Source organism: Vigna radiata, chromosome 4 (assembly GCF_000741045.1).
Source record: "Vigna radiata var. radiata cultivar VC1973A chromosome 4, Vradiata_ver6, whole genome shotgun sequence".
NCBI lineage: Eukaryota > Viridiplantae > Streptophyta > Magnoliopsida > Fabales > Fabaceae > Vigna > Vigna radiata.
This window is the reverse complement of record NC_028354.1, coordinates 15005420-15020081: the sequence shown is the minus strand read 5'-3', so window position 1 is coordinate 15020081 and position 14662 is coordinate 15005420. Positions and strand designations below refer to the sequence as shown.

At 31.3% G+C, this 14662-nt stretch overlaps 1 protein-coding gene across 1 annotated transcript; it reads left to right on the top strand.

The window, feature by feature from the left end:
* The first annotated feature begins 5863 nt into the window (after positions 1-5863).
* Positions 5864-13945, top strand: LOC106759410 (C-terminal binding protein AN). Its single transcript, XM_014642568.2, has 7 exons — positions 5864-6557; positions 8676-8829; positions 8931-9061; positions 11777-12550; positions 12710-12757; positions 12974-13087; positions 13598-13945. The coding sequence occupies exons 1-7, from the start codon at positions 6000-6002 to the stop codon at positions 13667-13669; spliced, it is 1851 nt and encodes a 616-aa protein (XP_014498054.1). The 5' UTR covers positions 5864-5999; the 3' UTR covers positions 13670-13945.
* The last annotated feature ends 717 nt before the right edge of the window (positions 13946-14662 follow it).

Here is a 14662-nt window from a genome sequence, read left to right as displayed (position 1 = left end):
CCATTTCAATTTCATCATTGCCTCCATCTTCTTCTTCAAATGGGAGACAAGCACAATTATAGTCACTAAAGTTAAAGAACATCAATTTATGAAAGTTTGCTTCTTCTTTTTTTCTTTCTTCCAAATGTGGAGAATCAGAGTTCCCATGCTTGGAACATTATTGTATTCTTTATCTACTATTAGTCTTATGATGTTCCAAGCATGCTCTGTGATATATTTGAAAACAGAAGCAAAACAATTATCTTCAACTCCTGCTAACTAATAATAGGTGGTTGCAGTGTACAATCAGAGAACTTTTAATAGGATTCACATTGTCTAAAAAACAGTCTTAATTTTTAAACTGAACAAGTTTTTAATATGTTAATATGCAAAACCTAAATGTGTCCGAAGCAACGCTATTAACAGAGACTAATACTGTATATCAAATATTTAATTCAATATGCTATATTTTTATCTTCTATTTTAATGTATATATCAAGATTAGACTGGATGAGTATAAATAGGAATGTTTTGATCTCAAGTGTAGAGGTTTCAATTATGTTTTTGGAGACTATGTAAATATTTTTTTATAAGGATTAGAAAACTCCAAATGTTTCAACATATATATATATATATATATATATATATATATATATATATATATATATTTCCTGTTTAAAGTGCATGTGTAATATAAAAGAAAATGAAAATATAATATTATGTTAGCGTACTATACTTTTTAAACTTATATAATACAGTTTTGAAATGAATAAATAGCTTGTCGCAAACGTAAAATTTTTTTGAGTAATAATAAGAAGAAAGCATATAGGTGAGGTCGAATTTGAGTCCTGGTTTAAATTTTAATCTTGATTTTTTAATTGGTTTATGTGTTTAAAATATTATTTTAATTAAGATTCAGTATAACAAGATTTATTGTGATTTTGACATGTTAAAACAACTTTTTAGTAATATAGATGTGTTTTGAATATTATGATGGGTTTTATGCACTTGAAACTAAAATAAGCTAAAAAAAACAGGTAAGAAAATAAATTAATTAAAATTGTAACACTTTCAACATAAAACCAATAATAACAAATAAATCACAACCATCACATGAAAATAGCAAAAACAATATGAAAAAATATGAAGAAAGGAGATGCTCAAAAATGCATCGGCCCAGAAGTATAATTTGTTCACAATTTAGGGGAATGAGAGTTTACATTAGCGGAGATGGAAAGAAACCCAACCCAAAAATTGTTTTTGTGTGATTTACTATATCTTTTCAATTGAAAGAGTTTTTGGTAATACAATAATATTCACGATAAAAAGATAATTTGAAATAAATATATCTTTAGATTTTTTTATATTTTAAAATAATTATTTTATGAAATTAAATTAAAAAAATATAAAAGATAGTCTTAACTATAAAATCATTCACAAGTGCATTGGCTATAATATAGTAAGTAATAAATATCATTCTCCGATATTTATGGAACATTGACAATTTTTGTATTCTAATTCAAAAACTTTTTTTGGTATTTTCATCAAACATTTATAAGGGAATATAACATAGATTATTTACAATTTGTTAAGAATAGAACTCATCCACTTCACTCTTATGCATTAGCTTTTGAACCTATGATAACTCATCAAGTTCTAATTTCTTGAATCCTCAACAAACAACCATGCATTAAGTTCTAAGATTACCAATTAATGAAATTCTATTCCTAGATAGAACTTAGAAGTATCAATTAGGCATTCAATTTCAAGTCTAGATTCTAAAGATGTTTTTCAACACCTTAAGAATCACAAATCAAGCATTAAACATGGAAATTGAATAATAACATGAATTATAAAAGAACATATCATTAATAACACAAAATTACACAAGAATTGCATGTGTTTACAACTAATCTCAACAAATAAGAATAGTCCTTCATGGTAGAGAACTTAGGGTTCAACAAATTAAAGAGATATGGAAGAAATGGAAAACAAAGAGATCAAGGTTCTTGGCAACTGCTTATGCTTCAATTGTTAGGATACAAACAAAGTTCCACATTGGATAAAACAAGATATGATATAAGTTTATATACACATAAGATACCTCCATTAAAATAGGTTTTTTTGAGTGATACCAAAAATAAATTTGTCCTTTGCCTCAACACCTCCAATCTACAACTCATCTTCCTTTTCAACCCTAAATTGGAGAAAACCATCTTGGATGAGTTAACCCAAAGAGGAGAGGGAGAGTTTCTCAACACTCCAAACAACCTCCAAGAGTCTTTCCCAAGCACCTTAGTGCTCACTTTCACATATCAGAGTTGACAAACTAGCCCAACGACTTCATGCTCTTTGACTTGTAACTTGTTATAGGTGAGCCATATTTTCACCCAATGACTTGAATACTATAGTTTTATGCTGTCAAACTCGCCTAGGGATTAGTTTCCATTCAATGGTGATTTTTTGGTCGTTTAGGGTAGTCCATGGTAGTATAACCCTACAAGTAAGCCTTTTCTTGATGTTTGCAGCGATTCTAGAGTCCCTGAAGCGGGTATGTCTAAAAATATATATTTTTTATCCAATCATGCTTTCTTAAGTTTCAACTTGCTTTCTTTTACCGGAATTTTGATACCCTCAAAGAGATATTAGGAGTAAAACACAAAAAAAAAAACGTTAAAACACACCAAATTTAGGAACCATTATCATTAAAGTATACACACAAAAACATACAGAATCAACTATTATCATATAATAACTACAAATATTTAAAATCTGACAATATCTTCTTAAATCTTTTTAAATACTCATAACAAACAAATATATTATGACAATGTTGAATTTATTTAAAACATAATTAAAGGAAGTTACATAAAAAAGAAAGTAAACAAAAAAAAAACATACTCCAATTTCTGGATAAAGAGATATAGAAAAATATATACAAAAAGATGAGAAACCCTTTTGGAGGGACCTAATTTCGTGCAACTCTCTTCTTCACCCTTCTCCCTATCTTTTTCCATGTTCTCCCCTCTTTCTTTTTCCATTCTTATGCTTTTCGTGGAGTGTTAAGTCTTGAAAATTTTACATAATTTCTTAATAGATTATGATGTTAGATGAATAAAATCATTTCTGTCTTTCGATTATTGTTTGTCCATGTCAATTATTTTCTAATCAAGTAAAAGTAATTATTTTTACATTATAGCAAATTATACAATGTTAATCTATATGTGATGGAATATTTTTACATTATTTTTAATTTTAATTGAAATTGTATTTTATTTAAATTTAAAAACTTTTATGTGATGGAATATTTTTTACCAACAATTAAGACTTAATTTTACTTAAAGGTAAAATTTTAATAAGAATTAATCAAAATTTTATTTTGATTAATTAGTTTTTTACATGATAAAAAGAATAAAAAAAATAAATATGATTAAACATAATAATATTTCATGTTTTTTTTATTAAATTTTATGATTAATCTAATAAGTTTTTACTTTTGATTAAATTGAAACTGTAATTTACTTAATACTGAAAAAACCCATAAATTAATTAATAACTTATATTAATTAATTTGAAATATAAAATAATAATTGATTGAATAATAATTTTTGAAACCAATTATGAATTTTATTTAAAAATATTATAGAATTAACTTATTTTTTTTCTGCACTTTTTCTTTCTTTCTTTATTATTTTTATATTTAATCTCTTTTAAATATTTTAACTTTCTATTTTTGTTATTTTATTTGACTAACGTATACTTTTTATATAAATTAATTTGTTAAAAAAAATTTGTATAATTTTTATATAAACTAATTTATTAAAACTCAATTTCCGAAAGACAACTTTGAACATTTTTATATAAATAACAAATTAGTTTATTTTGTATATTTTTGTTATCGTATTCAAATTAATATTTTACATTCTAAACAATACTCAAGTTATTAGTAGTATTAAGTTAATAGTTTCAATACCAATGTTATCATATATATTCCATTAATATCAATAATAACTTGAGAGGTTTTACATTTTTTTTCCACATTTTTGTTTTGGGTGTGAGGTCATGTAACTTTTAACACCTCCACAATTTCTTCTATAAGTTGTTCAAGTAGTAAAATCTTTTCGTGTTTTGTTGTTGCTCCAACCATTGGGAGGGGTACCTGTCAATTATCTTATGCTTAAGTCAGTAAACAATTTGTACGATGTTTAGAGTAATGATGTTAAAAGCACAGTGAATGTAATCACATATCTCTTACCTTCCACCTATAAGCTTGATATTAGTGACACCTTAATCTCGGCTCAATCTTGACCTAGTACTCTTAATCATCATTTACCTTAATCTTTGCAAAGAAAATGTCTATTGTGGAGTGAGGTGGTTTGGCATTATCAGGATTGGTCAGTCTTATATGTGAAAGTTCTATGATATTTATCCTGTATTTAGTTATTCCCTATCTTCCAGAGTCATCCGGTCTACGATACATCTTCCTTATTTTTATTTATACATTCATCATTTTTAACTATATGATGATTAATATAAATTATATTGATTTGTTTTACTTAATATAAATTATATTGATTTGTTTTACTTATATTAAAAAGCATGTGTACATTTTAAAAAGAGTTTGAATAAACATGAGACAAATGAGAAAACTATATGAATTATATTAAGAAATTTTTCAAGAAATTTGTGTAATTTATTCTATTATAAAACATGTCAAAGGAAAACGAGAGAAGAGAAAATAAAATATAACCAAATTATAAGACTGGATAATAATTTAAGTACAAAATAAATAAAATATAGAGACATAATATTTTATTTGTAAATCCTTTTAAGAGCAAAGAGTGATTATTTGTATATTCTTTTTGTTGAGAGTTTTTCTTATAATCTTAAAAAAAATGTATAGTTAAGACTTATTTTAGGTACTAATTAACGAGTGACGATGTGCACTTGTGGTTAATTTTATGAATAAATTAGCATATAAGAGTGACGTTGCTTAATTTTAAGAAAATATTAACGAATAATCATGAAGGACTTTGCATACTCATTATAAGCTATAATTGATAATGACAATACTCATAATCATATTTTTATTACTAAGAATCTTTTCGAGCTGCCAAAGGAAAACTAAATAGATCAACGTGAAGTATTACTCATATTTTTTTATTACAGAAGTTAATTAGTTTTGCTCATAATTTTTTTATTGTAAGGAACGTTTACTGTATTCCATTATATATAGATATATTTAAATAATTTTCAAAATATTAAATCATTTTATTTTATATATTGTAAATTATTTTGTTTTATAAAGAATATTGGTTAATTTTCAAAATAAATTCTGACTTATATTCCTGTATTATTTTGAAGATGGTGGGCGCATGGAAAAGTATACTTTAAAAATTCAAACTCGATTCCAATTATCATCTCTATATATTAATTATGTAACCAAAAAATTTGAAAAATTGTTGACAAAATCAATGATACTAACTAAAATAACGAACTTTATTAACAAGTGTGAATTATTTGTCAATAATATATATTTACTAAGAAAGGGAACATTTTCTTAATAGGAAAAATACTCTATTTATTTAGCAAAAATTTAAAACATTAAAGATTTGAAAAAGGATGACCAAACAATCTCATTATTACTGTATTTGATGCATTTATTACAGGTTTGTTTTCTTTAATAAGCAGTTTAAAAATCTTCAAAATGCCTACAATCTAAAAAAATAAATATCTAATCGATATAAAAAAAAAATTATTTTTAAAGTAAATACATTTGTTTTTATAGTTTTTTTATTAATTTCTTAAAAAGATTAGAAAATATAAAAAAGAAGAAGAAAATAAATAAAAAATAAAATCCTTTTTAATTTCTTAGAGGTGGTTGAAGATGGCCGGTTCCAAAAGTGGCGACAGAGAGAGAGCGTTTTAAAGCGAAAGCATAGCGTAATAGCATAACTGAGAAGGCAAAGGAGTGAAGGCAAGAGTGGAAGGTAGAGTAGCAGATCCAATCGTGTGCGGCAATGCCTCACCGTAACAATCCTGCGTCTCTGCCCCTCGTCGTCACCCTAAACTGCATCGACGACTGTTCTCTCGAGCTCCAATCCCTCGCCGGCGTCGCCGGCGTCGAGCATGTTCCCCTCAGCCGCCTCTCCGAAGGCAAGATCGAGTCTGCTGCCGCGGTCCTCCTGCACTCCCTTGCCTACCTCCCGCGCGCCGCCCAGCGCCGCCTCCGTTCCTACCACCTCATACTCTGCCTCGGCTCCGCCGACCGAGCCGTCGACTCCGCCCTCGCCGCTGACCTCGGCCTTCGCCTCGTCCACGTCGACACCTCGCGCGCCGAGGAGATCGCCGACACCGTCATGGCGCTCTTCCTCGGCCTCCTCCGCCGCACGCACCTCCTCTCTCGCCACGCTCTCTCCGCCTCCGGCTGGCTCGGCTCCGTCCAGCCTCTCTGCCGTGGGATGCGCCGCTGCCGCGGCCTCGTTCTCGGCATCGTCGGAATTTCCGCGTCGGCTAGGTCTTTGGCCACTCGCAGCTTGGCCTTCAAAATGAGCGTGCTCTATTTTGATACTCAAGCAGTACGTATTTTTAATCTTTCCTTCATTGAGCGAAGAACCCTTCTTCAGTTGAAATTGAAATAGTAATCGATGTATCAATGCTTTAATTTTGTGATCCACTTGTTTGTGAGACTCGATTCTTAATTGATATTGTAGCATTTGTTTCATGATTCTGAAGCATTTTTGTTTTTGTGGCACTGTAACTGGTGTGTAACAGTTTGGATTTTACGATTAGCGTGTGCGTTAACACTATTGAAATTCGACTTACAAGAAACCAGACAAAAAGATGGAAATACTGGAACAAAGAATCTATTTGGTTTGAACTCATTTGTATGGAAAAGTCACAAATGCTCTTTGACCATTCGCATTGGCGCAGTCCTGGACAATGGTAGTTTATAATGAATTCAGCTTTTGATAGAATTAGAATAGCATGTATGAATTTGTTGTTCAGTCCGTGCAAACAAGCATTTTTGTTACTGGAATAGTGTACACTGTATTTTTTTTTACTATAATTAGGTACTGCTATCCAGAACTAACGAATTAATCTTAAATTAAGCTCTAGAAGAGAAAGGACAGTCTCCAGACAGAAGTTAGAAGGAATCCAAAATTTATTCAATGCTTTGTGGTTCACCTCCTCTCTTTCTAAGTAGTTATATGATATGTACCATTTAAGTGTTACCACTCATACAAAATTCTCCAGCATGACATTTGATTTCTTCTAATGCACGAAACATATATTCCCCCATGCTGTCCCTAACCAGATCCACTTGACCCCGTGATCATCTAATTTTGCTTTCATCTTAANTATCTTGCCCTTCATTTCCTTTTGTAATTTTGCCTGGAATCATTCCAGCATGCTTCGTGATAAGTACCCCAAGCATTTGGAAAGCTCATCCTTAAAATCTAGATGTCAAGGGGGAAGAGCTAAGAACCCAACACTAAAATACTCTCTTCAGCGTCAAATATTACTCGGTGTGGGACTTAGGCATCCCAGAATACCGAAGCCCTTATCATAGTACCACACTTAAGAAGTTTTCACACTATGATACTTGGTGACACTTTAGTCAACTTTCTCGTTAGTCATAACTCTTCACTAGTTTGAACCCTTTGTAAGTAGCCATTTCTCAGACACTGACAATCAGCTCCGGTAACAATTAATAAGCATCCTAGCATTGGGGAACCCAACCTTAAAGACTAGCTGTTATGGGGAAGAACCAACACTTGAATACTTTACCGAGCTTCCCATATTACTCTACGTGAGACATAAGCACCACATAATACTTAAGTCCCTGCATTCTTTCATCAACTTAAATTCTATTTTCAGGTAAGAATAAGATACTGTGGTCTAACGTGAGACTTTACTGTTGTTTTGTTTAACTTATTTTAATGAAATAATAGCTTATTTTGGCAATTTCTACAGTGAGCTTAAAAAAATAGGTGATTATTTCCCCCAAATTTAAGCTACGTTGCCAGTGGAAATTCCTGTGTTTTTTCTTAAACCCTTTCCGTGGTTAATGCCAAAGCTTCAATTTATCTTAATTGTTCCTGTTCCATAATAGTCCTTGAGGATTTTTTTAAATAAAAACCTGAAATAGTAGTCTGTACTTTTTTAGTTCACGTTTGATGATTGTTTATCAGTTGGAGAGCCGATGAATCTATTTGTTGGTATAAATTCTCATTGGATAAATTTGATATGAAGATACTCTCTTCAAATGGGGCTTGAATTTTGTGTAGTCAGTAAACTTTGTAATATAACTATGTATGATATTTCTTCATTTTGTTAACATGCTGATCAGACTTTTGTTAAGGGTGAATGAGCCTTTTCATTTCTTCATAACAATCATAAAATGTTATATTTGTTTCAGCTTCGTTTTGCCTTAAGGTTTCTGTTGCCCTACAAACTTGCATAGACAATTAATTCAGTACCAGTAGCTTCGTGAAAGGGGTTACAGAAAGCTTGATTGTTCTGTATTTCAACTTCTGAATGTTTATTTCATAGTCTGCTCTCTTTAATTTTCATTTTTCATTTGTTTCTTTGGAACATTGGAACTTAGCATGACTTGTACTAGTTTCAAAGCTGACCGAATACTATAAGGTTTTTACTAATTGATAATTTTGTCGTCAACCTTGCACTCACAGGGAAAAGGAAAAGCAAAGTTCCCTCCTGCAGCACGAAGAATGGATACTCTTAATGATTTACTTGCTGCAAGTGACCTTGTATCACTCCATTGTGCTTTAACAAATGAAACAATGCAGATTATTAATGCCGAATGTCTTCAACATGTGAAGCCTGGTATTTACTTATTCATATGCTATATATTTTTCCTTGTTTCTGTTAGTTATTTATTGTTTGAGTTATCTTACAAATATATAATGTATCTAATGTTTCCATAGGAGCTTTTCTTGTAAATACGGGCAGTAGTCAGCTTTTGGATGATTGTGCTGTAAAGCAGCTCTTGATTGATGGAACCTTAGCTGGATGTGCTTTGGATGGTGCAGAAGGGCCCCAATGGATGGAAGCATGGGTATGGTAAATTTAGGTTTTGTATTCTTTAATTTATAAGGTATGATGCAGACATTCACAAAAGATTAAACTACTGATTGAAACTCACAACTTACTGTTCCTTTACTTTCATACTTGAATGTTTCAAATGAAGTCAAGTTTTACTTTTGTCAGATATAATAGGAACTCGAGTGCATTTGATTAAGTGCAAAATAAGAAAATAAGTTGCCACAAGCACCAAAAAAATAAATGCACTTGTGTTTGTGGAGTATAATTAAATGCATTTATGATCACATACGTTTATTCAATATTGAATCAGTTTTTAATGAATTATGGAAAGAAAATTCTTCTTACCAATTTGTGCTGTGCTACACGGGTGAATATACTTGTGTTTTGGTTTTGACTAGGGGCTCGTAGCAAGGAATGGAAGAGAGATGTCTCATTGGATTTAGAATTAGAACTAAAATAAACTGCATTAAAAATTTAATGCATATTGTCTTTGCTTATTCTTTTCATTTTGTTTTATTGGTCTAAGAAACTTAAACACAAAGGTTGAGATGAAGGGAAAGTTCATAATAGAAGATGAGGATGAAATTGAAGATATTATTCAAGATGGGAGGAAGGGGAAGATCTTTTGATATGGGATGATGAAGATGAACGAAGTAATGTTGATTTTGGGGATGACGAATGATCAAAATTGTCCATTTGGACTTTGGCCATACTGATTTCTAGTCTTTTTTTTTGGTGAGGTGGCTTTATTGCTAAATTTAACCAGTCATTTTTTTTGTTCAGACTGGTGATTTATGTCTGTTTTACTCGAGAATAAGTATGTAAGAGAAGCTACTTGAGAGATTCAAGTAAAATCTCTCTTCTGATTCATTTATTTAGAGAGATATGTATCTTGCAATAGAAGTACAAAGAGAGAGGAAAATAATAAAAACTAAAGACCACCTATGACAAATAGATACAACAAACACTTGAAGTTTTTTATTCTATTTTTCTAGCCATATATGCTCTTAATATGCTTTTATATGTCTATTAGTTGTACATGCTCTTTTTCTTATTGATAATGAATATTACAACTCAATTCATGAATTGGAAAATAGCCATTTTGATTCCCAATGTGACAACCATTTTTTATTTCGAACTACCCCATTTCCCTCATTCAATACTATTAAGAGTTTCACATCGACTAGAGATATGGTTAGCTTACTGTATATAAGTGGGTGCAAACTTTACTTTACAAGCTAATTTTGTAAGATTGAGTTAAACTTAAAGTCTATTTCTTAACATGGTATTAGAACCATGATTTAGAACCTATCTTAACAAGATTTGTTGTTGAGTCTATTGTTCTACCCGTTATTGGGTCACTATCGAACCATCCATTAATGTCTAATTTCATGCTCAATATGTATATGCTTTGGCCTGGGAGTGTGTGTTGGAAGTCTTACATCAACTAGAAATAAGGTCAGTTTACAGTATATAAGTGAGTGCAAATCTCACTTTACAAGCTGGTTTTGTAAGATTGAGTTATGTTTAAAGTTCATTTCTTAACAAATACTGTACTACCCTTAACTAGGATTTTGTCAAGTATCTGTTACAAAAAAGATGCTCTTTCCTTGTGATAAGTGGGAGGTTTTAAACCCCTTAGATATTCAGCAACCGATTTCAGCACTTTTATAGTTAGGAATTTCTCACCAAATTCAATGGCAAAATATTGCCATATATGCATTTGTAGATGTCTTGAGTGACCAACTATCTATCTTTCAACACCTCATTCATTGTATTTTCTTCATAGATGCTGAAATTCCCTTTTCTTCTGCTGGCCCAATACCCCACTAGAAAAAAACTAATGCAACAGTAACAGGGAGGTAAATACATGCGAATAGAGGTGGAAAGAGATTGGGTGAGGGGTGACTCAAACTGGGTAAATGAGGCATTAATAGAATGGAACAAAGCATTAATATTCTGACTTTGGTTCAAAATAGGAAAGGTATTCGTCATTTTCCCTCCAATTTTATAAAAATTTGTGAAACAAACACTAGTATTGCTATTGCTCAGACTTAGTTGATTAGAAAGATATGGCACCTTTTTTGTGATAATGGAATGCAAACATTGGTAATCTATGATGATCATAATAGCAGGCCGTTGCATATTGACAAAGTGGGGATTTTCTAAAAACTGACTCAAAACCCATTCTATTTTGTGTGCTTGATTCACTTTGCAAGAATTGCATGATAAGGCACCAATTAGCAATTCTTCAAATAAAGAAGTGATTTATGCAATTTAGCAAATGGTTCAAGTTAAAAAATGAATTTCCTGGCAATCTGTATCAAACTCTGAAGATTTTGTATCAAATCAGGACACATGTCATACCATCTTATGATAATCAGGGTCAAAGTTTTCATTCAAAAGTTATACAAATTTACGTGTCAGTGTTATGGTTAAACTTCTCTTTGCCCCTTTGTCATCAAGAGGACTCGATGCTTTGGAATATGATTATTCTTTATCAGAGTAATACTGGGATTAATGGAAAAACTGTATTGTCAAACTAAAATAGGTTTTGCAAAAGATTGTTGGCTTCATGCAATTTGATTTTGTATTTGCTACTCTTAATCATGTACACACACACAAACACTACATTACATATTAGATTATGTCTTGTCAGTGTATAGCAATGATAGTTTAACAAAAAGGATGGTACTATAACATACTTTTGGTATGTCTTCTACATCAGGTGAAGGAGATGCCTAATGTATTGATACTTCCCCGAAGTGCAGATTACAGTGAAGAGGTTTGGATGGAGATAAGGGAGAAAGCGATATCCATATTACAAACATTCTTCATTGATGGAATTATTCCAAAGAATGCCATGTCAGATGTTGAAGAAGAGAGTGAGGTTGACAATGAAAGCGAACAATCTGATCAGCAATACAAAGAAAATGCTCTCCAGATTATTGTTAGAGAGCAAACAGATGATGTTCACTTAAGTCCTGATAGTTCCCAAAAGAAAGGAAGTACTCAAGTGAAAGAGTCTTCATCCCAGCTTCAGGTTTCAAGTTTGTCTCAAAGTACCTCTGCTAGGTCTGAAGGAAGGCGTAGCAGGTCAGGTAAAAAGGCCAAAAAAAGGCATACCCGTCAAAAGTCCCAACAAAAACCAGAAGATCCTTCTGCACTGGAGAAAGAAGGGACATCTCAGAGAGATGACACTGCTATGAGTGGCACTGACCAAGCTTTGAGCTCCAGCTCTGAAGATTCAAGAAGTAGAAAAACTCCAATAGAGATGCAAGAACCAACTAGTTCTCAAGTTATAAAATCAACTGTGAGACTTAGTGGAAACTGTACTGAACTATTGAGAGATGGATATGTTATAGCACTGTATGCTAGAGACCGCCCTGCCCTTCATGTTTCAAGGCAAAGAGTTAAAGGTGGAGGTTGGATCATGGATTCCATGTCTAATGTGTCAAAAAGAGACCCTGCTGCACAGTTCCTTATCATCTTCAGAAGCAAGGTTTGTCTTGAAGGAACTTTGCACTTATCCTAATCAATTTATTTTACGTGACATCAGAGATTTCAAATATTAGTTTAGGCTTTAGAATGGTGTAAGATGTATTTTTAGATCAAGTGTTCTGCAAATTAGCTGATATTTGAGTTAATACATTTGCTTCAGGACACAATTGGATTGCGATCTCTTGCTGCTGGTGGTAAATTATTGCAGGTAATTGCATTATAATGCTCAGTTTATCAATTTTGTCATATATATCCTTTAGAATTTATTATTATCATATATATTGATTCTTTCGCACGCTGTATTTGTGTGAGTAGTATATTTTCTACAAAAGCTAAAATTTTAGACATACGGCTAAAATATTATTTATGTTTCACTTCAAAGACGATGTTTTTTTAATTTGGTTAAACACTGTCATTTTTGCAGATCAATAGAAGAATGGAGTTTGTATTTGCTAGTCATAGTTTTGATGTTTGGGAAAATTGGACACTAGAAGGTTCCTTACAGGAATGCAGACTGGTGAACTGCAGAAACCCATCAGTAAGTTTTCTTTGTTTTTTTTGTTTGTTGCAATCAGTGTTTGATACATTGGTATGACATTAAACGGTTCCCTGCAATCTGATAATTAATTGCAAAACATTTTAGTTGGCTGAATATGGTGTTGAGGCTTTCCAAAATGGGTTATAACCTGTAATTGTACAGCCTCATCTTTCTTAAATTTCTTCAAATATTCTATTACTTTGTGTGGAACATTCGTTAGAGAGAAGTAGAGGAGATGGCTTTTAGGGGCTCATTTTGTTCCTTCGCTTGCCATTTTAATTTTTCGTAAGAACTAAAATTGTCAACTATTAGCTTCTTTCATCAGTTTACTAGAGCAAGTCGTTTCTCTGATGCATCATAGTATACAATAAATAATTCGTGTTGCTTCATTGTTATATCCATGCTTGTCATTGGCTATGATCATATACAAGCTGATAATTTAGTTTGTTAAATTTCTGAAAACTGATTAGTTAATCCTTGCGCACTTCCTCTTATTGACACAAATACTAGGCTGTTTTGGATGTACGCGTTGAGATATTGGCAACTGTAGGCGAAGATGGAGTTACTCGTTGGGTTGAATAGAGAATGATTCTAGGTCTGTAATACTCAAAAAGGAGCTTGTAAATTACTCCTGTCACGTGATTTGATGATCTTTCAAATGTTTCTTCGTCAAAAGATTGGAATGTATTTATAGTGTAGAGCATAACTTCTTCTTCTTTTGCTTCTTTTTCTTTATTATTTATTGAAGAATTTCATGAGATTTCATTTTGTGATGCACTCGGCCCTCGTGTGATGATCTTTTGGTTGTCCTGTAACACTTATTTATTAACCTTCTCAAGTATTGCACCAGTCGAGCGATTCTCAGTTTAATTGATTTAACTTTTTTTGTATATAATAATATTGTTTATAATCCACTATCATTGATTTTCAAAAAAATTATTTAATCCTCTATTAATTTGAACTCAACATGTAAAAGTAATTTGTTAAACTTAATTTGATAACAAATAGTGGGTAAAAATATTCATTGAAATTTAATCCAAGGCACCATTTTAGAAAATAAAAATATGTAGTATTAATTACAATAAAATACTGTTTAAGCATTAGCAAATGAGTATATGAGTTTTTTTCAATGATAGTTGGAAATTTGTTTGTATCTATCTAATTCTATGTATTGGTTTAGTACGATTATAAATTTTATTCACTGTATAATTTTTTATATATCTTATTTTACTTCATCTATTAGAAATCGTAAAGTTAAAGTTGTGTTCATTTTCCAATCTCGACTGTAGGAGAAAGATAATATGAATGGGTGTTAGTTTATATTTTATCTTTTCTGCGTTCACCTTTTTAACATTTTAAAAAAACTCATATTTGAGGGCCAATGCAAATAATAAGGATTCTATGTACTATCTGAGTCGAGAGGAATCTATTTGCTAAAGGTTGATAGTGCTGAAGAACTTCAGACTAATAATTTTGTTTAATTATTCAAACTAGACAGATTCTATAAATGATTAATACCAAATTTAATAATTTCGTCGATATTAACAATTAAAAAACAGTATACATATATCATAG